This window comes from Nesoenas mayeri (genome assembly GCF_963082525.1).
Source record: "Nesoenas mayeri genome assembly, chromosome: 3".
Classification (NCBI taxonomy): domain Eukaryota; kingdom Metazoa; phylum Chordata; class Aves; order Columbiformes; family Columbidae; genus Nesoenas; species Nesoenas mayeri.
In genome coordinates, this window is record NC_137544.1 from 114,291,348 (window position 1) to 114,318,628 (window position 27,281).

General features: G+C 40.9%; 2 protein-coding genes across 2 annotated transcripts; both read right to left on the reverse strand.

Moving 5' to 3' along the window:
* Positions 1–10,446: 10,446 nt before the first annotated feature.
* On the reverse strand, positions 10,447–14,669 carry OTOR (otoraplin; the record flags this gene model as incomplete). The annotated part of the gene is made up of 4 exons (XM_080341873.1): positions 10,447–10,470; positions 13,273–13,383; positions 13,947–14,086; positions 14,552–14,669. The coding sequence occupies 4 exons, from the start codon at positions 14,667–14,669 to the stop codon at positions 10,447–10,449; spliced, it is 393 nt and encodes a 130-aa protein (XP_080197999.1).
* A 3,061-nt stretch (positions 14,670–17,730) lies between these two features.
* Positions 17,731–25,517, reverse strand: SNRPB2 (small nuclear ribonucleoprotein polypeptide B2). Its single transcript, XM_080342050.1, has 7 exons — positions 25,454–25,517; positions 25,220–25,307; positions 22,643–22,815; positions 21,133–21,273; positions 20,241–20,294; positions 18,643–18,731; positions 17,731–18,122 (listed from the first exon to the last, which is right to left on the reverse strand). The coding sequence occupies exons 2-7, from the start codon at positions 25,281–25,283 to the stop codon at positions 17,963–17,965; spliced, it is 681 nt and encodes a 226-aa protein (XP_080198176.1). The 5' UTR covers positions 25,284–25,307; positions 25,454–25,517; the 3' UTR covers positions 17,731–17,962.
* Positions 25,518–27,281: the final 1,764 nt, after the last annotated feature.

The window sequence follows — 27,281 nt, forward strand, 5'->3', positions numbered from 1 at the left end:
AAGAACCACAGAAAGAAAAAGAGCCCACAAAAATGTATCTTTAATACACCTCATGTCACAATTCAGAGAAACAAACAGCATGTTAAATAAATTTCATGACCCTCCAGCACAAAAAGGATAGATAACACTAGATGTGCAAAACAGAACTTAACCATTGATCTAACAGCCTAATTCTATGCCTCAGAGAAGCCCTTAAGCTATTATAGTTCACAGCAGGATAGTGGTGATAGAATGTATCACAGAACAGATCACAAGCGGTTTTTTTTGTTTTGGTTTGTTTTTTTTAGAATACATTCCTCAACTGACTTTCCCTCAAAACTGAGGCCTCCAAAACAACACACTTTAGTCACCAGCAACCAAAAATCTTCTCCTAATTATATATTGGTCACAACCTTTTATGGCAACTGAGAGACTGAGCAGGAGGTTCGTGCAGGATAGGGTCTCTACTCATTTTCCTCAGACAAGATGAGATGCTGCCTGAGATGCACATCCTGTACCCTACAGAGACTAAGGCTACTTTTTCCTCCTGAAGGATTAATAGCTTTTATCTTCAAACAGTTTTTCTTCATTCATCAGTTAAGATCAGAAACAAGAGAAAGTACAATTTATTTTTAAAAAGGTGCCTGCCAGGATTAAAACAAAAGCATTCTCCCCAAAAATTAGAGGGAGTGGCTGACAATACCTGCCAAAGCTTGCTAACATTTGGGCTTGCAGCCAGCTTTGTGAAGGCACTTAGTTTTCTATGTGGTGGTACAATCACTTCGAATATTTTCCCTGCAGTGGTTTGTGAGAAGAGTGGAAGAGGTCAGTTTGTGTACACATCCATCTTGGCACTTCTAGTTTGGATAAAGTGCCAGCTGTAGAAGAAGTTAAATCTATTTAAGGATACATTTGGAGTTAGAAAATGTGGCTGATTGTATTTCCATAGGCTTTACAGCCTGAACTCCTGTGGGATGCCAGTAAACCCATGCTGACAAAGAAGGGGTTGGTAGGGAAACTGTTCATGGTATGCGTGGAACAAACTATACTTTGAATAAAACCAGTTCTTTGCATGGTAAGGGGACTGAGGACAGTTCTGTGAATCTCAGTAGTGCTTCAGTGAAGAAACTGTTGTTGCATATGACAAGAGGGCAACATCCTTTACTTGCCTGTAGATCTCCAAAAACATCTTGCAGGTTCTCTAAGACTAGAACAATAAAGGATTCACTTACATTACCATTTTTAACATCATGGGAGAAGGAATTTGGTGGTGGTGTTAAATATAAGAGGGGTACAAATTGAATTCTTAAAAGCATAAGCTAGTAGAACTATTTAGGGCTACCATCATTTATGTTAGTGGTTGAATCCTAATTTTTTTTTCCTAGCTAGAGACAGAGTAGCAATTGTCATTCGTTCTGAGTGCATCACAGCAACCCCAACATAGGAGTAGAAGCAAGGTGTTATTCCCACCCCCAAGAAGACTGTGCCAAAAATAACAGGGCTTGATTTTTACAAGTTTGTGCTCTAGACTATCAATGGGAATGGATGGCCGTAAGTAGCTTCATCTTGTTTATAAAAGCAAATGTTACCTGAGGAAAGAGAAAAATTAAAAGAAGTTGACTTCAGAACTTTTGAGAAAACAGATCAGGTTGTGCCTGCAAGCAGATGAAGAAACCAACAAGGCTGGCCGATGAGTGGGAGTCTCATGATGGTCACATCAAGATGACCATGGTGTCACACTTCAAATATACAGAACTCTACTGCTTTAAGTTGCATTGCAACACTAACTGAAGACCAGAGTAATAAGCTACATTACATCACAGAGACATCTAATCCATGCTGGATTGTGCTTCCCACAAAGAGAAATGCTTTAAAATCCACCAATTTTCCCAATCACACCAACTGCTCTTCACACACAACCAGCCATCAGCAGGTACAAAACTGAAGAGAATGAAAAAGCCACTGCCTGCAGGGAGGGGCCTTGCTGCTGCCAGATTTAAGTTGCAGCACAGCTAGAGGCAAAGTGCCACAATCAGCTCAAGGTAGAATAGAGCAGAGCTGCAGAACTGTCAGTGTGAGGAATACTTCAAGAAGCATATCCATCACTCACTGTACTACAGTTACAGTGGTATTCAGCTGACAGGTAGAGTGTGGGAAAATATTAGTATGCATATTTGCAGAAAGAGTCAAAATACACATTTTCTACTACACTTTTTTTCCTCTCCATAGACTCTTAGCTAGATACACACACAATATCACTTTTCTGAAAAAGCTCCATAGCTGGCCAGCAAGACTCCCCATGTTCACTGGTCATATTCAGGCAATTTGAAGCAACTCCAGAAAGTACTTACACACATGCTAACACTTACTCAGAAATTATATGAACTTCCAAACTACTCAGTGTTTTCCTGGTGCCCAAGTGTGTCTATCCTGCACAAATTAAACCACAAGCTAAAAAGAAGAATTTGTCCAGCAGCATATTATGACTTTACACACACATATGCTGCAAATAACAAAGGCTGAATTAACAGCCTGAATGACAGAACTACTATTTTTATGCCATGACTGTTCTAAGTATCCTTGAATAGATACTTCGTTCTGCACTTTCTTCTCACCCTTAAAACAAAAGAAAAAAAAAAAAAGAACAACATTTTGAACAGAGCTCTGTAATTGGAACAAAAGATGGCAGTTCAAACCCTTAAGAACACGTAGCATCTGCTTACAATTCTACAGTACAAACAAACCACAAGATAGTGAAAGAACATTGAGTTTGTTCTGGCAGAAGACTACGTCTCCCCAGGGAAGAAGGTGGTGGTAATGCCTTAGGGACAGAGATTTTGCTGTCTCCCCTCTATTGACTAGGTTTAAGAACATAAGGCTTTCTCTGTACATGCAGCTTTTCCTGTTGAAAAGCATGGCACTTCGGCCACAACACTCTGACCTTTTCTTCCAAGTTACAGCAAGATCCACAAGTCTGTCCACCCTGCAAAAAGCAGCGTAAGGATGAGGGCCTTGAGCTGGCTAAAAACACGCTGTGAGCATTAGAGTTAAAACACTGTGGTGTGCTATGGAAGCTATTTATCGAGTTGAAAGACAGGGATAATTTACACCAGATACAATGTCAAACTCACCTGGCCAAGAGCCACATCCATAGCTTGGAACATGATTCTGGCCTGTGTAAATGTAGCCAAGTCTGATGCATATTGAGTATCCTTGCAACACAGAAAGTGGAACAAGGCAGGCACACCAAGTAGATTCAGCTACGGTGACTGGAATGAGGTTCACAGAGCAACTAAGCAAAACTTTGAAAGAAGAATCCATCCAGAGTTACTAACTGCAAAGACATCACGTGTAGTCCCAGAAGTGTAGAGCTGAATCTCTCATCTAACACAGGATGGCTGCATTCTTGAATGCACAACCTGCAACATCCGTGCCCTGTTCCCCCTACTTGGGCTATTTCCAATGTTAGGTCTGCGCCTCTCGGCTCTTTCGAGGTTCCAGGCATCTCTCTACCCCAGCACTCTACCCCATCTCTCACTGCTTCCTTTCAGTCCACAGTTGTTTCATCCCCATTGGTATAATTCAAGCCAGGAGACTTTACCTATTGGTACACTCTTACATTTACAATATCGTTCTTGCTTTGAGTTACAGCAGTGATCTCACAGAGAGCTTTTCTCAGATTGTGACCATGGTGGATAGAGTACTCTTCAGGGCTGTGAATTATTTCAAGGATTTATATCATATCTTTGCAACCAAATGTCAAATGTCCCCTGAAAACTGATCCCAGGGTCTAACATTCACTGTCTCCTCCCACAAAACCGAGGCTAAAATACTAATTTTAGCAAGATGAGTTATATGCCAAGGAGAAAGGGCAACACGATAGTAAGAGGCCATATTTGCTATACAGAAAGAGACACAAGAAACGGGTCTATATCAGAAATGGAAAATGATTACAGATCTCAGCTACTTGGGTAAGGTCTGCTCCTCCAGGCATTGCTTAAGGTCTCTACTTGCATAGCCTTGAGAAGGAGCTACAGCCCATATGAAGTTTTGCTAACTCTCTACAATTCCTCATTATACAGTGTAGGGGGATAACACACTGAGGACCTCATAGTGACTTTGCATCTTCTGCTTCTCCTATTATTTTGCATACTGCTACAGTTCTTTACTTCAAACTTCCCCCGGGAATTATTACTTCATCCCTTTTCTCAGAAGTGCCTTCCCATTTGAATCACTGACAATTCTGTTTTTAAGGGGCAACATAGAATGATAACGATATTTAAAGATATCCTTAAAGCAGTCAGCTTATCATTTCTCTATTACATCTTCTAGATATTTCCAGGCACAGCATGTGGAATATCACAGAAAGCCATTTGCATATCAAAGATGATGCAAGGCAATTTAATACTTTTGCTAGCATCATGATCAATACATGCTATACAGCCCATTAAACCAGTCTGACTCTACATTAGACCACTGCTAGCAATTTTACCTTTTGCAGCTTAAAGTACTGGAGACTGCCTAAAAAACAACCCAGGCATCTCTTTCTTACAGAGGAATTTCTCTATTCTGCACCAGAACTGGGAACCATCCCCTTCTGCCACCAATAACTGCCCTTGTAACCTTAAAAAATGAGAACTGGTAGGATGCAGTTAGTCAGAGTTTCAAATACTAAGATTTAGAAAGAGCACTTCCCTGTATCACAGCTGAATGTCCAGCACTCTGACTTTTTAAGAATGAAAAGGGATTTCTCCACCTCTGGCTTCCAGAAAGCCTGCCTGGGACTTGAGCAACCTTCAGCTAACAAAACATCACTGAAAAAAACAGATTTTAGATAAAGTAATTGTCACTATGAGAATAATTAAGGAATAAGCCTCCTGGCTGGGGTATCCCTGTGATGCTGCTCACCAGCTGATCCTTTCTGTGGCCTCAAATGGTATGCCATAAGGGAAGAAAAAAAAAATCTAATCTGATTAAGAGCTGGGTACTACACTCCCAAACTTAATCCTCCCTTTAAGCAATTTTACACAATCCTGTGACAAAATTACAGCAGTGGAGGCCAGTTTCCTTTTATGGGAATTTTCCCCCATCTGGTAAAAAAGACAAACCAAACCAAAAACAAAAAACACCACAAACTTTGGTGAAATCCTCTAACAAATCTTAACCTCACTGCCACTGTTTAAGGACCTTACAATGGGCAGTGCTTTGCTATAGCATATATAAAACCAAACATTACAATACAGACAGGTGAGCCATCTTTAAGCTGCATTCTCACTGCACTATGATATAATACAAGCTTTACAGTTTGTGTACTTCTTCAAGACTAAGTGTTCTTTCGCATTTTACACTCTTCAAGGACATTCACACCTTTGTTTAAGCCATGCCAAGGAACTCATTTATTACATGCATATACATTCAACGCTATTTGCTCATGCAGTTTTACCTAATACCATATATTTTGAGCTCCTGCTTCTTTTGGCTGGCAGTGTAATTTCAGTGTGAACAGGAAAAAATATCAGCCTCACACTGGTTCCTTATGATTTGTATTGACGTAACACTATTCATCCATCCCAAAGCAGGTTTTTTTTCCACACACCTCTGAAAAAACAGCAATTTTTAAGCCTGAAAGCCACTTTGTTCCACAAACCCATCAGTCACCTGAGGGCTGGTGATACAGCCATATCATGCCAGTTCAAGAACACTAAGCAGTAGTGGGATGCTGTAAGAGAAAAAAATCCCTGCAGACAGGTCAGTGTCAGCCAACAGAAGATAAAGCATCTCTCCTTTGCCAAAGAAAAGAAAGACGACCTATCTTTAAGCTTAACTCAGATATTTCCAGTAAATAATCATAAATCAGGAATAGTTTAATAGCAAGCACTATTTTAAGAGTCAACTCAGGCCCCAAGGTTAGCAATAATATTTTCCAGTTATTCTTTGGTTTCCCTGGCCACTCCATAACAAGGGTTCCTAAATCTTAAGGTCACAAGACACTTCAGATTCATATTAGAAGGTATCTTCTTGCAACAGCCAGCTCAAACAAAGTACGCTGGGTAACAGAGAACAGGACAGTTCAGACCATTACATTTCAGATGAGAGGTCACCCCATCTCATCCTCTCACGCAACTGCCCTACCTGCCAGCCCAACTTCAGGAACACACAGCGTTCTTCTTGTCAGGGTGCATTGGTATGACAAAGCTGTGGTGGCAAGGTCACATTTTCTGTGGAAGAAACACATTACAGGAAAGCCCTGAGTCAACTCTGTCACCTTTCGTAAGTCCTGAGGCATGTTTATTGTTAGTAAAACAGATAACAGTATGCTTACATCAGCGTATGTAATTAGGAAAAAATCTCTAGTGTAAAATGCTAGTGCCATCACAAGTAAGAATTAGATAATCATCTGTGAATCCTTTATAAACTCAGTCATCCTTACTGTTAGCAACAAGCCAAATGTGAAAGCTGACCTGCTGCTGTGCAATTTGAGCATGTTCTGTGCAGAGATGGGCAGGGGCACCGAACCCAAGAGGGGAGGCTGTGCAAGCTGGACTTGTTAGGCCTGGGCAAGAAACAGCTTCAGGGGGACCCAAAACCAATCCCCCAGTAATTACAAGAGGTTTATTAAGAAGACTGATCTGAGACCTTTATTGAGGTGCTCTGTGGAGGAAAAGGGACAATGGACATAAGTTTTAAAAAAACCAGATTTTAGATAAAGTAGTTGTCACTATGAGAATAATTAAGGAATGAGCCTCCCGGCTGGGGTGTCCCTGTGATGCTGCTCACCAGCCGATCCCTTCCATGGCCAGGCAGAAGCCAACCACTGGATGTCAGCCTGCGCCCGCCAAACAGCACTGCTCGCACTCGCAAACAAAGGATCACATCCCACTGCAGCAGGAAGGCTTACTTAATTACAAGCTTTTTACTTCAGGTAATAACTTAGGAGTATTACACTCCTTCAAAACCAACCTTGCTGAAAAATACACAATAGTTTAGCTTAAAAGCTTCTGAATCTGCACCTAAGGTTGAAAACTTAAGGCTAATTTCAGCCAAATAGATACCATGAGGTCACAAGTTCAGACTGCAGTACAAGGGCACATCAAGAGTCCTCCACAGTCTTGTTTAAATGCAAAACTGAAATACACATCAAGCTGGGTGTGTATTTCCCCTATGCTGGGATAAAGTGAATAGAAACAGAGCAGTAGATGTTGTCATATAAATAGCACACCCTGCATGTAAGATATTGTGTATGTATTACTAAAACAGCAACATTGAAACTGCTATAATTTCTATAAGGAAACTGCAAGGACAATAATCACCGTAGGGGAAAAAGAAACTAGAAATTCAAAAACATCCTCCACTGCCTCCTAGCATAATATTGATTCTACTCTCCTCCTGAAAGTCAGTTCCTGTTTATTTCAGCCAGGTACGCTACAGCATGAACATGTAGAGGTCTGAATGGCAAGCTGTGGTGTTCTGAAACGAGCTTCACCTAAGAATGTGAAATGCAGAAAGCAGATCTGTGTTCAGCATCAAAACTATTGATCTTTAACTGTCAACTTCACACTAATAGTGCTGCCAACTGCAAGCACTCAAAAGTTTTCTATAGACATTCTGTGCTCCCCTGCCACTTCTGCCTTCTCCACTTCCCCCAGATTTCACCATACAAGGCTGGGATAATTTTGTTTACCTTTGGTGCTAGTACTGTTAAGATTAAGGCTGCCTTGCTTCCCTGCATTTGTAAATAGTAGAAACTTAAGATTTTCCTCTAAAAACAAGAGATTCTCAAGTAATAATCAAGCCTCAGCAATGGGAGTTTTAATTAAACATTGTGAAACAACAAAATAATGACAATTGAGGCACATTGTGCCTCTTCTCTAGAGTGAGAAGACCATGTCAGACTGCAATTTCTCCACTCTTCCAAGCACACACATCATCCTTTGCGAAGTGAATCTACCCAACACACCTTCTCAGTGCAGAATTCACAACATAGCGAAGAGATTGACCTCAGAGAGACAACGGCCATAGAGATCAGGAATTGTTGCATTCATTGTATCACATCCCTGGTGACTGACGAATGGAGTCACAATTCTCTTTTGGACAACTCAAAAAAGGATCCTGCTAATAAGTCACATGACGAAGCTATAAATTTATCTAGTCTATCACACCAGCGGTCAGGTTATAGCATAGGGCACTAGTGCTTGTGAGATGACTGTTTTACACAATGTGGGCATACGAAACAAGCGCCTATGACATTGTGCAGACTAAAGGTGCTATAAAGCTTCATTAGATTGGACACCATCCAACAGTTGCACATTAGAGACTGAATTCAGTCGACTAGTGGCTTTGCCAGTACAATGCTTCTTCACAGCCAGATGCTTTATGAATACCACAAAGTGAACCCTTATCTTACTTTCCTCGGAATTAGATTTTCAAGTAGCAAAGACAGACTTTGATGCCTCTTGAAAGCCTGCTGAGTTTTTTTTCAGCACAGAAGAGACAACTGCAGAACAGGGTCTCTGATGGCAGCCAGGGCAAAAGCAAAGAGAAATAAACACATGCTGACCATTCTGCCACGATGGCCCCAGACTGGCCCCAACTGCCTGAGGAAGTCATAGCAGGCTGTTTTTCACTGATATCCCAAATGCTGCCCATTGTACAAGCACCAAAAGGAAAGTAAACACGTACCTATGCTCTGTCGTATGCAGCTGCACTGAAAGTATTCTCCTCTTAGTTGTTCTGCTATCCTGAAATATCCATAGCTCACAGAAGCTGGTTAGAGAGCAAACAGGAGCTGGAACCAGTTATGTCCGCAAGCTTTTTGGATTAATTGCAACGTCAAGGACTATAAACACTGGTCTCACTTTATATCACAAAATGTCCGTTCTTGCCTGGAGCTCTTGCACTGTATGGGAAGAAAATAGGATAGTATCTTTGTGGAGAAATTTATATAACACTTTTTACATTTGCCTCCTATATGCCCATGTAGAACTGGGTATGTTAATAACTTTAAGCAATGATTTGATGATTTGAGACAAAACTTGTATTTTCCAATAGCAAGTGCTAAATATCACAATTTTTAATGAAATCCACAGGGCAACTTTATGTATTTTGTGTGTTTTTTGCAAACACCTCCTGCTACACATACTATTGTGGTACTCACCGCTCCTAGCATGTGCCGAGGTGTAGGATGCATTTCCACCAAGTAGCAAGACTATCTAAAATGAATGCATGCGATTGCAGACACCTCATCTTTGAAAACTGTGCTGAGTAGGAACCACCCAGCTAAAATATTACACTGTGTTAAAAAGTAACTGTTTGCTCACAAACACCGCCAGAGGCCTTTGACATGTTCAAGTACTGCTAGTCCTAAAACGTTGTCATTCAAACCCCTCCGAAACACAAAACTTCACCTGAAGAACCTGCTTTTTGAGGCTGAATTGACAGCACAGGGGCTGAATACCACCACCTTCAGCCACAGACACCTTTGAGTAACACAACCTCCCACACCGGGCGGGGGGGAGCAGGATGCTCAGCCCAACATCTCTCCACACGTCCCCGCGTCTCGAGTGGAGGCAGCAGAGAGCCCAGGGGGCGATAACCAGCCCAGCGGGCACTGACTGCAGCACAACCACCGCCCCCCCCCCCGCGGCCATTTTACCTCAGGAGGCCGTTCCCCTCACAGACGCAGGCGCGGGCAAATGCGCGGTTCCGATTGGCTGCCGCGCCGGCGGGCGCTCGGCCCCGCCCTTCTGGAAGGTTCTGCGCCGGCTGAGGAGCCCGGAGCCGCGCTGCCGCAGGGGGCACTCGGCATCCAGCAGAGGTGACCGTCTTCCCTACCAGCACTCCGGGGGGAAACTAGGCGCCGTGGTGCCCCGAAGCCGCGGAAGGAGCCCCGAGGCAGGCAGCGTCCGCAGCCTCACCCCGTCCTCCTGCTTCAGCCACAGGTTCAGGTTGAACATGCCCCGTTCCAGCACACACGGGGGGCGAGACACTGTTCTGACACATGGCTGAGGCCTGTAGTTAGTTAATCAGTGATTTCTGAATTGCTGGCAGTCTCTTGCAACAAAAGTTATTTATTCCAGCGAGTCACACATGGCTCACCCAAGGAAATGATTTTTAATATCTAATGTGGTGTGAGGTTGTGGCAGAGAAGTGCAAGTCGAGATTGCACATCTAATCCCAGACATGACATTTATACCACACAAGACTTAAAGCAATTCAAAGGCTATTAGCTTTATTAACAAGTAATTAAGTACACACAGGTAAAAAATATCTAAAAACAAATCCTGCATGGGACTATTTCCCCATCGCAAATCACTCCCTTTAAATGAAAACTTTACTGATTTGAAGACCGATTACTTGTTTCACAAATGCCCATTACAGACAAGGCTGTGTGTCGAGGGAGGGTGTCCAGGTTTCCTCCTGCCAGCTTTCCCGAGTAGCAGCCAAGAGATTACCTGGCTGCTTCCAGCATTATTCACAGAAGAAATCGATGTCCTGAAAAAGAAGGAAAGATGCTTTGGGATTATGAAGGATTAGCATTCCTGTATCACCCCCAAAGGTACATAAGTAGATGTAAACACCAAATATAATATACTCAAAACACACAATAATATACTCTGTAAACAAAGTAACTTCACACAATTCTGGAAAAGCAAAAGGTCCTTTGTCTTTCAACTCCTTTTGCACAGCTGCAGTGATTTGTTCCTGATATATATATTTAAAGTGAACTAGACAACACCACCTTCTCCCTTTATTTGAAATGCTTCTTTTATCTCTTTTTTTTTTTTTTTTTATTCCCACATCCATATCTGGAATTATTAGCCATATGTAACCCTTTATCCTTAAACAGCTCCTAATCACTCATGAAAAGATGCCTTAAACAGACTGGGGCTATGCAATACACTTGCTATGGAGAAACGTGACTAGAAAATGAATGCCAGTATTTTTGCTCGAAAACTTCCAGCATGGGCCAGACATTCACAGCAGATTGCTTTCATCTAACTTCCCACTATTATCTCATACAGCTATGTAGATCTCGATTCTGCTGCAGGGAGTTATCACGCTGTGGTGCTCAAACTGTACAATATTTACATTATCCCAGCATATTGCATATAGTTGTCCACTGGAAGGAGAAGCCAGGGAGCTGTTTCAGAGCAGGTGCTTGCTGGTAATGAAAGTGCTCTCATCTTAGCCAGCAAATGGCCAGTTTTAAGTGATGGAGGGAAGGCAGGCAAATCCAACACCACTTTGTAGTGCACAGTCTATTGTGTTGAGTCTATTGTATTTAGTGTGAATCAGAAGTAGCAGCGCTAGGGGGGAAAAAAAAATCTCCTGAAATGTATTGCTCGAACAGCAACCAACAGGCATGGATTAGCCAGTGCTGCACAAAAGGATGCTCAGAGAAGTTCACAGGCAGAAGTGTTTATTAGCAGGGTCTGTAGCTGATGGCATTGACTCCAAAATGGAAAGTTACTTTTTGGAAAAAGAACAAAATCAAGAATGAGAAGCAAAATAAGAGGAGGCTCAGAGATACAGAGGCCCCCAGACTAATGTCCTCTTTCAGGCTTCTCTCCAGTGCAGCGTGTGCCCCCCGCCCCCCGCCAAATACTTTTGCCCATCAGGTTCCTCTGAGCAATGTGCCACTTGTGTGTGCCACCCAGTGCTTCCATCAGTCCTGCATGCTGATTAATTGTTAACCTTGGGGCATCGGCAGGACGCCTCATATAAATGAAACACCAGAGCTCAGGGGTAAGAGAAGAGGTGGGTGGAGAAGGTTGGTTCTCACAGCCTTCCCAAGAGAATTCTGTCAGTGTGCAACACTAGCTCTGTATTAAAAAAGAGCATCTTTAAGGGACATTGCTGGAGCAAACAAGCAGGCCCATCCACAGATGGGTCCAGATGTGCTGCAGACAGTTTTAAATGGGAACTTCCAGTCATATCCTCAAGGTCACATTTGCAACATACAGCTGAGAGCAGCAGAACAAGGAAAAGAACATACTTGTATCACCCTTCATTTTTGTTACGAGAATGTGAAACAAGGATAAAAAAACACTGTGAAAGTCTACATTGCTAGTTTTGCCAAAGAAAATTACCTTCCAATTAAAGTTCTGCATTGCAGCCTGGCAACAGCCCATTCTGGGCCCCGAGTCAGCCTGCAGGCTACAACATTGCTTTAACCTACCTCTGCTTCCAGTTCAGCTTGCCATGCAGCAGAATGGCTGTCATATTGTTGAGAAAAGAGCTTAGAAACATATTACCAATTCTTTCATGTTCTGTGATTAATTAATTGCTGCAATGCCTCTAGGCCAAATTCAGAATAACTGAATATAGTGTCAAGAAAAGCATTTCCTCAAATAAAGCTTGTCTGACAATGCAAATCCTAGCAATTATTAACATGAAACAAAATTCTTTCTTTCACTTACTTCCTCTATGTTAATGAAACCCATCTAATAATCCGGACCTAGGATTAAAAACTCTATATAGAATTTCAAGATCAACACACTAATTGTATTCTGCCATATACTTCAAAATGGCATATAGCTAAGTATTCAACATTGATGAAGGTAGTTATTGGAAACATAGGACTCAATTTAAGCGCAGAAATAAGCTACCAGTAAGTGTTAATTGTAAACTAAACCATACCAGCCTCTGAGAAAGGACCCCCCTTTTGTACTGCTCTGTGAAGTGTTTCAGATCTTCAGTTAAATTAAGAGTTGTCTGGTGTATGAGACACTACTGTACTTCGTTGGGGACAATTACTCTTTCAGAAATACAATCTGCTCACTCACAGAACACTAGCGTGTTTCCATTCACATTTTAATTCAGCTTTTTGATAGCCATACCAATACCTTTGAAAGAGTGCTTGCTTTCTCATAAAGGACTGTAAATCAGAAGTTCTCTATGACATTGTCAATCTATAAACACAATTAAGAGAAAGTGTGCTTATGTGTGTTGCTGAAGTTCACACCACAATATCCAGACTCTAAAAAAGAAAGCTTCTTGCAATGTACTACAAATGGTTTGGATAAAACTTCTTGAAGGAATACTATTCAAATCAATAGGAACTCCGGTAAGATCAAGCCCTTAATGCAGTATTCGCAATGCTTGCAATGTCAGAGCTTATGTTAGGGATTTTATTGAGGCTATTTGCCTGTATAAAGGCCCAAAGATTGGATCCCTAAGCACCTGTGATATGCTACAATCAACTGCCACAATTATGATTTGTTTTTACAGCAAATTAGCATTACGCAGCCAAGTATAATTATGTAGCCAGCTGGGCTTTTGCAAATTCCTTACCGTTGTAGGAACAGTCTTATTTGCTTCTTGATAGACGTGTTGTTCTGAGACTAAACTGCTAGGGAAATAACCAACTGTCCCCATATGGTCTTCATACTGCTCTCCATAAACCTTCAAGCAAGGAGATGTATAATTAGGTCCCTGAAAACAGTTCTCATCTGGTTGGAGCTAGTTTGTAATTTAGTCAAAAGCAGTGACTAATAGTGTTTTTTACCCTGGTTTTAGATTTCCTAGTTTCCAATTAGCTGGCACATGAAACGAACCATTAGCACAAGTTCTGATCCAGGCATACATTTTTGGAGTAAATTAATACTGCCTATAGTTTATTTGGAAATCTTTTATAAATACAGCTAATGTTTATCTTTGCCTCCCTTAATTTTAAGGGGTTTATGACCAACTGTGGTAAAAGCTTTTTCCTCCAGTTTCAGCAAACAGGCACAGAAAAAACTGTCAAGCCCTTCCATTAATAATTACCATATAGTTATTCCATTACAAAAAAAAAAAAAGCTTAAAACCCTGAAGACTCCTAAATCAGTTTAAGTTTAAACATTCACTTTGAAAACTAAGTAGCTTCTTTAAAACCCACAATAGCTCAGCATTAGCATCCATTTCTTGACAGAAATGCGTGTTAATCTACTTCTGGTTTTCTCATATACACAAGAATCTCCTCTTACACTTCCAGCCCAGAATTCTCCAGAGTCTTTTTCTTTCACTAGTTTTGAGTAAACATAAATCAACTGCCCTTTTTTAATATTAATGAATCTGCAATCTGGAGCATTGTAATCCTCTTCTGCTCTGGCAAGGGAAATGGTGTCTAGAAAAAAACCAAAACAAAACAACAAAAATACATGAATGAGGTAGACAAACTCGTATTTCTCTCTACCAAAGTATATATAAATTTATGTGTGCACACATGTAAAACTTTATCTACAGAGAAAGTAGGTTATCCTGAAATAAATAAGAGTTTTCAAGAATTTGTTCTGCTTATTTTTATATTCTCCAGTAAGCAAAGTTAACAGCTTAAGAATGTTCACAGTGGAAGTTACAATCCTCTCTGCACCTACTTTTCACTGGAATGAAAAATGTCCCTTACAAAAACTTTTTTTGCAGTAAAACTGCATGTAACATTCCACACGAACTCTACCACTCTGCTTTTAAAGTTGACAAACCAATGCAAATATAACTGAGCTAAATAAGCAGAGTAGTTTTCCCTCACACTACAGCACCCAAACACTGCAGTCACTCTTAAGACCACATTCTCAAAATTAGAATTACTTACAGACACAGTTGTCATCAGCACACAGCTTCTTGCTAGCAAGCTTGTCCATGAAAATTCCAGTTACAAGAGGACACATTAATCCGACACACAAAACAACCAAATAAACAGGTTGTGTCATTTTTGTTTCTTTGCTGCAGTGGTTGCTGAATGTGTTGGATCCAGCGATCCCCATCCTTTATGGAAGAGGCAGACACCTGGACAAACATGCTGGGCCAATGGGAAATGATCAGGGTGACATTCCACCCCACCAGAGGAGCTGCGGGCAGAAGACCTCAGGGTTCGCTCACGAAACTCAATCCCTTCCCAAAGCTGTTCTGCATTAACATTTCAGTCAGTAACTGTATTATTTAAATGTTCTAAGCCTTCCTGTAGTTGTCCATAATCTTAATCTTACATCAAGAAAAGTTCAAGAATGAAAACTAAGTCAGACCCTGGTAAGCAGCAAAGGAAATTACATCCTTCCAAATCCTCAAGTTCTTTATTTTCACAAATGCTGACTGACAAGTATAATCTTCACTGGACTGTCAGCCCTCTGTGGCAGAGAGTCTCCTGTTTTGGTCTACAGAAAGGACCTACTAGGACCCTAACACATGGATGCAAATGTAAACAAACCATTAGGGAGCTGAAACCCAGTAAAAAGGTTTTGCAAGTCAGCAATTTAAATTTGAAGTCTAGAAGGTTCAAGCACTGCGCAGCCATATAGACAAGATCCCTTCCACAGGGGGATGCTGTGGAGAGCAAAACACACAGGTTACATCAGGACAGTGACCACTTTTATTGACATAGCTGAGTTCAGCTGAGTTTGCAGATGCAAGACACTGAGCAACATACAGTGCCACAGGCTGAATTCAATGTTCCTCTTTAAACCTTGGAGAGGACATCTAGAATTCATCTAACTTCCCCAAATCTTGTCCTAGCATACATGAGGCAAGACTCACAGGAAGTATTTTAATTAAAATACGTGCACAGACATGCACAAAAGGAACAGCCACTGGAGTTCCCGCACTGTAAGCAATATGCATCCCAGCTGTCAGGCTGCAGAAGGCTGCTCTGGATCAGCCCTTAAAAATGACCAAGTGCAAGTTTGGGAATTCCCAAAATGTCACTCCAGATAACCTACCTGATTCATGAGGAGGCCTGAAGAGCTGCTGGCTGCACCAGCCTTCAGTCCACAAGCAGAACGGAGGAAGCTGTCAACTGTCATAAAAAAATCCCATGCTCTATTTTAAAGAAAGAGCATCTTGCAATTTCTAGCATCACCCTCCTATAACAATTGACTTCACTGTATTCTCCTCTCCTCTCCCAGCCCATTATTCATTCCTCCAGCCTCCCATATGAAGTGTCTAACTTCTTTCATACACAGCTCTATGCAAACCCTTCAAAGCAAGTGAAGGTGAAGAGCTGTGGTATGCAATGGTATCATGTACACAGACTACTGGGATGCAAAGACAGCCTATCTAATACCTATAAAATTGTGACTGCAGAAGAAAAAGCATAAGGTTCATGAGAAAATAATATAGTCACTTTTGCTCCCTTACAGGCACATTGAAATGGTTCTCACTTGCAAGCATATTAATGAAATCACAGGAAAAAAAACCACTAAAAAGAACAAAAAAATATGCGTATGGAGGTATGACAGTAGTCTAGATGGCACTAAAAGGGGAATAATCTTGCAATGCATTCTGGCAAAAGAAGATAAAAGACTTTTTAGGTCTTGTGCAAAATAAGTGGTTTACATAGCTAGTTTTATGCATAACTTTTTCTCAGAAATTGAGTGGACATGCCAAAACTACTAAGCATACCAAGATTTTATACAAAACAATTATGCTTCCCTGAAGGTGCAGCACTTTGTCCAAAGAGCAGGTTTAAGTCAGATCTCAAGTGTTTCAGAACACAAGCTGGGGGAATCATGCTCTGCAGCTACAGCCGAGCCCACACAACACAGGACGGGCTGCACCAAGCCACAGCCACGACAGAAAGGCTACAGCTTCCAGCATCCTCCTCCCACCCCCATTGACCAAATTACTCTGGAAACAAAAAGCCTCAACACTTGCAATGTAGCCAGTCTGCAAAACATCTTCCTTGTAACACCAGCTACTCTAATACTTGCCTTAACTACTTCTACAGGAAACCATGCTAACTCTGTCCCATTACTTCTTCGTCTGAAAGGGTTGTTAGTGGCCTCACAGAGAAAGTGACCAAGTGAGGAATGGTGCAACATGAGCACGCGGTGCAACCGCTTCCTCTCAAACAAGAATCTGCAAGAGTCTGAATGCAATCTTAGGCAACATCATGCTACAGATACTGTGAGATTCACAATATAGTAATATTTTAAGTAAATTTCGTTATTCTCTTAACCTAAAATATCATTCTAGGTCTTCCATCACTGGAACACAACACTTCAGCTTTTGAAGTGATTGTTGCACCCAAATATTTAGAACAGTTGCAACTCACAGAACTACCTCTGTGTACCTCAGTGTATTTCATGTCACACAAGACCTGTAAAGGTTTATGACAAATCAAAAAAAAAACAACACCAAAACAAAGAAAAAAACTACACAAAAAACCCCACAAGCAAAAACCAAACAACCACAACCAAACCCAAACCAACAACAAATCATATCCAGAAGCACTGGGACATGTATTTTAGAAAATCCGGCTTAAAACCAGATCATCAGGCTCATCTACACTGTCTTTGTAAAGAGCCAGAAAGCTCTTCCTAAACCATGTATTAAAATCATTGGTAGTAGGGCTGGAAAGAGCAGAAGACAAAAGATAAACTTTTATGTTTCTTCCGTGGACCTGCTTCTACTACCAGCCACCATTATATGAAGACAAAACCAAGTTGAACAATAGTGCTGTCAAACTCTCATCAATTTCTACCCACATCTGGAAAAAAACTACTGATGATAATCCGTTTTTCTTAAGTGACAAAATTATTCTTGCTGAAAAGTGACTGTCGCATTGATAATGAAGCTGAAGATTGAGTGTTGTATTTATTCTAAATATGATAACATTTAGCATCCCCTGCTCAAGCTTTTTGCTCTGGAAAAACAACTAATTTTCTAATACTCGCTTCTAAGAAATGAAAGTCACCTAAAATGTAGTTAAACTAATATAGTGGATAAGGCCTGCAAGCCTAACAGATCAAGTAAGAGAAATTCAAAGAAAAACATGGCTTGAAAACACCATAAACCAAATTTATTTTATAAAAATTAGTATTTCAACACAAAAATTTACTATCCAGTAGATCTGTGGAAATCCTACTTCCGTCCTAGCCATTCTGGCAATCTTACACAAGTCTTAAGTTTTCTGCAGAGAACAGCAAACACAGTAGCTGATCAAAGTATCATCCATCATATTAAAAAAAAGCAACCCCTATCCACAGAAGTCCTTTATAGGAGCATATGGTTATTTCTTCGCGTAAGTGATTTTCATTGCATGAGACGGAGTAATCTTGAATCCTTGGAGAGCATCTCGAGCAGCTCCTGCTTGATTCTCATTTTCAAACTCCACAAACGCAATATCATGGCGCCCAGGCACTAAGCGCACTTCTTTGAATCCAGGAAACCTTTAAAATAAAGTGAAAGAGTCAGATAGTACTTCCTAGTTTGATAATACATCTCTCTTCAGTAGCCATAAGACCTAATCATAAGTACCTACTAGTATATTAGTTACTACTAATGAAAGATTTAAATTGAAGGGTTTTAGATGTCCAGTCCTTAGAACTATGCCTCAATTAGGGATCATGACATGGAAGCAATTTAATCAGTCTTGCGCACATATAGAAGCAACTAAAGCTAGTTTAAAAACTGCTCCTGCTGTCGTAAAGTCTTTCATATTACAGTCACCAGCTTTAATCTGGTGCAGATTGATAGCACGTAACTTAAATAATCAAACCAGCTATGAATAAAATATTATTTGCTTTCTGCACCAAGCCATCAGAACTGACATCTGCAATCTTGGCAGTAAGACAACTGAAATACCTTCAGAAGAAACTCTCATTTCTAAAAAGTCAGCTTGCCAAGAAAGAAAAAGCATACAGGTAACAGAAGAATTCAAAGGAGAAGTCCTTTCTATTCAAAACTTACTGATTGAATAACATGGACAGCATCATCTCATTTGTTTCCTCAGGCAAGTTATTAAGGAAAAGGATATAGTTTGGTGGGTTATCAGGCACCTGCAACAACAGAAGATCAAAGCTCAGAAGATTATACGCAGCTATCTGTTCCTCTGCATCTGTCTGCATGATTATTTGAACCAAGACTCATGTACCCTTAGCTTTGTTTGCAAAACTGCTAGCTGGACTTCAGTGCACCCTCATGCAATATGCACACGTAGCCCCTTGATTCTTTTACAATGATGCATTAATTTGGAGAGGCTCTTATTTTCACCATAAATAAATAAAAAAATCACAGTAACGTATTGTCTTAGGTGTCATTTAAACTAGACATCTCAGCAGCTGATGCTGCAGTATCCTTGGTACTGTCAGGGCTGTAGTGCTGCCCAAAACACCCACATGCCATCAGAAGAACCTAGGAAAGCCTTGCACCCTTCTAGAAGAGCAGCTGGAGGCCAAGATAAAATACCCTGTGCATCTGGAGTAGTACCACAATACTGAATATCTTTGGGCAACTGAAACCCATAAAACACACACGGTTTTACTACAGTGTTCTACTCAAATGTATTAATCAGAAACTCCATTAGATTTTAAACTTTAGAGTCTTTATCTAACAGATTTGTCTGCTAATATGAATTTGCAGCAACCTGCAAAGCTGAGCAGTCGGTTTGCTGACACTGGACTGAAAGGCTGGAACCTTCCTAAGTCATCAAGGAAATTACAAAAATAAACAGAAACTGGACACTACTTCAAATGTCCTAATAACGGTGCCAAGTAAGTTACTGCTTCAGCAGAACAATTTCCTTGAGCTGATGGAAATATTCCAGGCAGTGCCATGAAAAAATAAACTTCCAAAGTTCAAACAAATATCTAAATACTCTGTGTTGTGCTTTGATGCAAACTGACATACACATATTGTGCTGTGTTACAAATGGCAGCTGAAAGAAAACGCAGACTGGGAGCAAGACATTTTCCCTGTGGATTACATATGCAATTTCCAATGATAGTACTCAAGAAAGAGATACAGGGCAGGCAAAGAGATTCTTCTACATTATTTGTCCTCCTGCAAATTCTGGCTCTTTAGTACTGCATCTCCACACAGTCCTCTGGAAAATGAGACAATTATGGGCAAAAAAGTGAGCAGAGTAACCCAAAACTCCTGAAAGGAAGCTTTAAGGCAGATATTCCAGCACCCTGTGTACATTTCCTTCTCCATTTCCACTACTAGAACAAACCAAGTTAAAAGGAATCTGTTAACAATGAAAAATTAAAAATCCTTCAACCAATAATAAACACAGTCAAAATTTAAGAATTAAGTGGGATTTGATAATAGTGCAGTTTTCTGTATAATTCTGAGAAACTTCAGACTTTCATTTCATGTCAACCAGATACAGGAGAAGTGGGACTTCTTTTATATGTTTACTGTAATTTCACTGTTAGACAAATGTCTCATAAAACAAAAAGGAAGTTGTAAAATATGCCCTCGAGTGTCCATGTGTAATGAACTATTATTCCTGGAGAATCATTTTAAACATCGGTGCTTTTAGTCACAAAAAAAAAGAGCATTACCTGTTGATTCTGTGCTGCAGTCCCTGGGGCACTGGCTGAATTTGGTGTTGCTCCCTATCAAATAAGTACAAAATAGTTTTATAGAGGTGTTCTGTCAGAAATACATAAACACATATCACCATGTTTCTGTACAACTCAAGAAGTATGCTAAAGTTTTTTTAAGCTATAATCAGACAAACATTTGTTGCTTATAAGATACCTCCCAAAGGGAAACATAAAGCACATGAATTTTGCTGAACTCCAAAACCAGGCAAAGATAATACATTAGTAGTATCTAATCTGACTAATGGTCAAGTCAGCAGATCCAACAAATCACTATTTCTCCACATTATAGAATTTGGTCTAATAGACAGGAAGGAAGCAGGTCTGAAAATGAAGGCCTAGACAGGACATACGTAATAGCAGAAAAAAAGTCACTGCCATTATAGCTAGTAGCAATTATTTCTTCCTAAGAGGTTTGTATATAGTGATTGATTTTGCAACTCCTTTTCATCCACCTGTGAAAGAATTATCTTGTTCCCATGTACCATTCTTCAGTGCTTAGAGCAAATAGGGCACTAAAACTCTGAAGGGAAAAACTGCTCTAGCACTGAAAGCTGGTAAAGCACACATGCTTCCATTTTTTCCTTTTTAAAAAGAGGTTAGTTTCTGCTTTGATTTATTGTATCTTTGCCCTACATCTTATTATCATCTAGTAATAGGAAAGGAGGGGAAAAAAATTAAAGGAGCAGCAAGGACTATGTAACCATCCCCCTCTTTCAACTTACAGTGAGTGCTCAAGAGCACTAGATATAGACTACAGTTTAAGGAATTGAGAAGTACCAAAATACAACACTTGATTATTTAAAAAATTATTTAAAATAGCTTTTGTGTAAACAGAGAAGCAACTTACCTGGATAACCTTTTTATTTGCCGCATTTGCTGACTGCTCCAGAGACTTGGCCTTCTTCTTTTCCTTCCTTTTTTCCTTATCGGCAAAAGTACCACGCATTTTAGAGATTATGTCAGAGTCTGTTTTTGCATACTGAATACGCTTTTTAAAAAGAAAAAAGAAAAAATTGCGGTAATAATACTGAACATTTTGCACCACCTTCCTTAACTTTACATTTACATGTTGTTTTGCAGAAACTTCTTGTATTAATAATATTGCTATAAACTGTAGGTATAGTTACAGCATATCTATTCCTCGTAATTCTGAACACAACTACGGAACTCTAAAAAAACCCCTAAGATGGAAATTAGTAATTTTAATTCACTGACATTGGAGCTCTGTTGATCTAACAGCACCTTTGTAATATCTGTCATTGTAAAAGATGTACAAAGCTACAAAATGACATTTGACAAAATTGGCACTAGCTTCTATTAGAAAACCTGAGAGGGTTTTTTAACCCTATTTTAAGAAGAGTTTAAAATTTTAGTGATATCCCAGATCTCTGCAGAAAACAGAGTTCAGCAAAACTCAGACTTCTTCAAAAGAAGGGAAAATACCTGCCTTAGCCGCAACTGGATTGCGTAAATCATGTCAGCAGCAGAACTAAGATGACAGAACTAAGTTGGCACAATTCCTTGTTAAGGATTTCATTAGAGAATCTGAAAGTGTTAATGAAAAAAGTTTGTGGCTCAGCAACACAAGAACAGTCTGTGCTCTCCTGAATGCTGAAAGCCAGTGTTAATCCATCACTGAAGTCAAGCAGCCCATTTGCATGTATCATTACACCTCACAAATAGTTGCAGAATCAAGAGATGCTTAATTATTCAAGCAGGCAACAACGTGCCAATTGTTGTGCTATTCCACACATTATCAAGTACATTATTAAATGATAGTCTATCAACCAGCAGTATATTTGCTTCACTGAAGGTACACTAAAATTCAGTTATTTGGTTTGGTGATCTGACGCATGCACAAAACAGAACTAGCCATGGATTCAAAAAATAAATCACTGGTCACATCTGTTGATTTCTGCCATGGGAAGCGGCAGAGATCTTCACCATACTCACTGTTACCTCACAAAGGAAGCATCATATTCCAGCTGTTTATCATTAACATAACAGTAATTAAGGCTACTCTAGATAAATTAACTGAAAGCAACTAATTTCAATAATATTACAGAATGAATTTAATTAGTTCAACAGAAGATACGATGACGAAAATGTGAGTATTTAAGATCTTAAAAACTATAGTCCAGCATACAAAAACATAAAGCAATCACTTAGAAAATCTAAATGAAAAGTTCAAACTCCATGTGCGTTTTAACTACAGTCTCACCAGCATCCCTCTAGCTTGCATAAATACATATATTTATCAATACGTGATGTGACCAAATAACAGTACAAGTACACAATATACTGTATTGTACCATGGCGATATTTTTTTGCTTTAAAAAGAGAACAGAATAACTTACCATTGGTTTCCCATAAAACGGAAAGCCTTGTAATTGTCTCAAAGCATTGGTAGATGAACCAAGTTCTTTAAATATAACAAAGGCCTGTCCTCTCATCTTCATAGTCTTTAAAGCCACAATGTCGACCACATGACCAAACTGTGAGAATAACGCATACAGGGACCTCTTCAGTTCTGTTGACAATATGAAAAAACAGATTACAACAGGTTACAGGCAAATGTCCACTTCTATGGAGTTTGCTGCTCTCCAGGGACAATGTTTTTTGCCAGCTTTAGCTCTCACAGTGTGACGTTACATGAGTTTAGTCAAAACTGCACATGTACGAGTTTATTTGCCCAGTTTTTCGAAGTCTGTGTATAACACTCGGTTTCACAACTTGAGTATTCAGGTAGTGGAAACAGTTGTACCATCATCCATTCTAAGAGAGTAACAATCACACATGGGTATGTATACACATTTCTTCAAATGCATATATATGCAGACACACGCACGCTCAAGTATGATGTATGACAGCCAAAGACTGACCAGAAAATCCCCATTTTAACATGCAATAGTAAAGAGGTATGACTTAAAACAAGAACATGGCAAAATAGTAACTACTGAAAGGCTAATTAAATTTCAACATTTTGTTTGTAATTTTTATAAATTCTGTCACACACTATGGTTTTTTATATTCTGGATCTGATTATGTTTTTGTATGATCACACTGTACCTTACAACTGCAGTGGATTTGTTTTCATTATTTAAAAACACCTGACTACAAGCCAACCTAAACCTGAATTTTATCCATCCAAACTAAGTAAACCCTCTCTATTGTGTAATCATTCTACCTCACAAATCCTAAGAGCACTGCCTCTTGTTTCTCACTCAGACTCGGTGATACCAGCCCACTGTCACTTTCTCCAGCTGTGCTTGACCAGGCACAGTGCTATATATTTTTTTAAAGTTTTAACAAAACAGTGTCCTTAAAAATAACTTCAAAATCTGTATTTTTTAAAAATCTCATTTGTAGACTTCACAGGTAATTTGAAATTCTACATTTAAAAATTATACCCACACAATTTCATAACGGAGACTTACTAGCTTATAGTGCACTTAACAAGCTATAAACAAAGCCCCAAGTTAAATTTATTCAGTAGAACCATCTTTACAAGTTAATAAATAATTCCTCAGCAAAGCTGTTCCCACTTTCAGATCTCTCTCTGAAGCACCCTGAAGAAACATTCAATTAGTACTAGTCAGATCCAGTCACTCGATTCACAAACAATAACAAATAAATTACAACGATCACTTCAGAGTACAAGCAAAGCATGAGTTTTAAGTGAATGGTTCCATGCAGACATTGAATACACAGCAGATAAGGGCAAGAGATTTTGTTTTCAGCACACTTTGAGGATATATAATTCCCAACACAAAGTCATCTATCTCTAGTGAGAGCTGTTGTAACTGCAAGGCAGCATCGAACAGGATGATGCAAAGCAGGTTGGCTCATGTCACGCTCACAACTTTTGCACGGTGCTAAAACAAATGAGGAGCGTACAAATGCCCTCACATTTCAGTGAGAAGGGACAGCTGACCACTGAAATCTATACCAACATGCCTGTTAGCATCCCCTGGATATTCTCCTTACTCCTATCGTTACAGTTATTCACTCATGATCAAGTCTAACCTACGCAGTCAGCTACAGAACCACAGGAGAGAGGCAATAAGAAGCTTCCTTAGACACAAAGGCCCTGCTTTACAAAAAGATATTGTGCTACTCTTGCTGATTTTAATTGCTGCAAGAATTTAAAGATAAAAGGAATTATGAATTCATCTTGTGTTTTCCATAATTTATCCTAAAGAACTGAAACCAACAGTTTACATAATAAGGCTATAACTTATGACATGTCTGTAACACATATATTACTATCCAGCCATAGTTTAAAGATTTCAAGTGATAGACATGTATCATAAGTAAGCTGTCATAAAAGTTAATTAGAAATTAGTATGACACAAAACACTGTTGGTTATGTTTGCGAGACAGCCTGGAGAAGAGAAGGATCCAAGAAGACCTTACTGTGGCCTTCCAGTGCTTAAAAAGGGCCAGTAAGCAAAATGGGGACAGACTTTTTAGCAGGGCCTGTTACAACACTACAAGGCATGATGGTTGTAAACTAAAATAGAGGAGATTCAGGCCAAACATGAGGAAAAATTTCTTTACACTGAGGGTGGTAAAACCCAGGCTGCCCAGAGAGGTGGTGGATGCCCCATCCCTGGAGACATCCCAGGCCAGGCTGGACGGGGCTCTGAGCAACCTGATCTGGTGAAGATGTCCCTGCTCATGGCAGGGGGGTTGCACTAAATGAGCTCTGAAGGTCCCTTCCAACCCAAACTATTTTGTGATTCATGACAAGCGCCGGTTGCTGAGCTGGGTGCACGGTGCCCCCGTCCGGCACCTCAGAGCAGCCCCGGGGACCCCTCACACCCCGACACCGCCGAACACCCAGCCCTATGAGAGAGCCCATGCCCAGGCGCGGCAGCCAGCCCGGTGTGACACCATCCGCCCTTCTCACGGCGAGTCACAGGCACCGCTACCTTCTTTCTTAATCTTGTCGTTGATGTTGTTGATGTAGATGGTGTGGTTCGGCCTGATGTCCATCCTCGGCGGCGACTGCAGGCCTGCCTGCGGGCAGAGAACACATGGGAGCTGTTAGCAGCGGCCAAGGCGCGGCCAGAGCCCCCGGAGAGGGCAGCTCCCACCGCCGGCAACACCCCAACCCCCAGCAACACCGTCCATCCTGGCTCCCAGCCCCACACTACGCGCCTCACCTCAGCTCAGCTCCTCCCGCCGTGATGGCGGCCGCCCCTTCCCGCCCTGCCCCGCGCGCGCGCGGGCGCAGCGCAAGCAGCAGAGCCGCTCCTGCAGCAATCGATATGCCGAGCGCCGGCGCATCGATGCGGCGCGGCGCATGCGCAGCGCCGGCTGCCGCCCGGCGCGGGGTTTGCAGTGCGGGCGCCATGTTGGTTGGGGCCGCTCAGGCCCTGGCGCGGCAGTTGGCTCAAATAAATGGTTCTTTTCCTCGCGTGCTTCCGAATTTACACACAGCGACGAGATATTGCTTATTGCTGAGTTGCACAGGTCTGGATGATGGAATAAAGCCAGCACGCCAGGAAAAAAAGCAACAACCACTGTAAACAGAATCTTACCACAGTCAGGGCAGTCCCGAAGACCCAGCGGGTTACACATTTGCATACTGGTTACATCATAATTTTACCGTATGAGCAACGTTGAGGTAAAGGACACTGAACCCAAGAGTCTCAACATCTTAAGACTGAACTAATTGTGCAGGTTTCAAAGTGTCCAAAGCTGCGAGGTCAGCGTGATGTGTAGTTTCTGATGAGCCTTCTGCAAGTCACTCACTTTTGTTAGAGGACAGACTGACCTAAACCTGAAAGGATTTATGTAACTTCCTTCCCCCAAAATAAGACTTACCCTGAAAATATGCCCTAGCATGATTTTTCAGTATTTTTGAGGATGCTCTAAATATAAGCCTTACTCCAAAAATAAGCCCTAGTTACAAACCATTTAAAAAGTCAATTTAAATTGTGTCCAGGCAGCTATACATGTCAAAAAGTACTAAGTTTTGGAGCAAAAATTAACATGAGACCCTGTCTTATTTTTGGAGAAACAGAGTATCTTTAGGTTAGCCATTGCCAACAGGATTCATTCTTTTAAGTGGTGATGACTACACGCTCTGGGCAGCAAGATAAAAGGGGAAATGGGTTATGAAGCCATTCTGCCAGCATCTGGATTTCAATATCATGGGGTAGCAAACTATATGGGTTATTTATCCCAGAGGCCCAGCAGCCTGCAGTTCAGTACGGTGAACCCTGCAGAAGTGCCTTGGGGCTCGGTCCATCTTTCCATCAGCCCTGAGGTGGAAGGGGGTCATAGATGGGCAGAGAGGCTTGACAGTGATTGAAATGAGGGTTTCCTGCCCCAGGCTTAAGCTCTGCTTGGTGCCAGTACAGTGATAAGCAGTTAGCTGCGATTTTTGTCTCTTCGCATTTAACACTTGACACAGCATTGTGGAGATTGAAGATCAGAGGCTGGAACAGCTCTGCTGTGAGGACAGGCTGAGAGAGCTGGGGTTGTTCAGCCTGGAGAAGGCTCCGTGAGGACCTTATTGCACCTTTCAGTGCTTAAAAGTGGCTTGTAAGAAAGATGGGGACAGACTTTTTAACAGGGCCTGTTGCAATAGGACAAGAGGTGATGGTTTTAAGCTAAAGGAGAGGAGATTCAGGCTAGACAGGAGGAAGAAATTTTTCACACTGAGGGTGGTGAGAAACTGTCCCAGGTTGCCCAGAGAGGTGGTGGATGCCCCATCCCTGGAGACATCCCAGGCCAGGCTGGACGGGGCTCTGAGCAACCTGATCTGGTGAAGATGTCCCTGCTCATGGCAGGGGTGGCACTGGATGAGCTTTGAAGGTCCTTCCAACCCAAACCATTCTATGGTTCTTTAAGAGAAGAAGTAACTCAAAAATGCCTGTAGACAATCATTAGCTAACTTTTTTTTTTTTTTAGTTTTGATATGAAAAAAGGCAATGTATTTGAGCATGTAATTTCTTGAAGGTACTTTGAAAATCCATGGGGTAG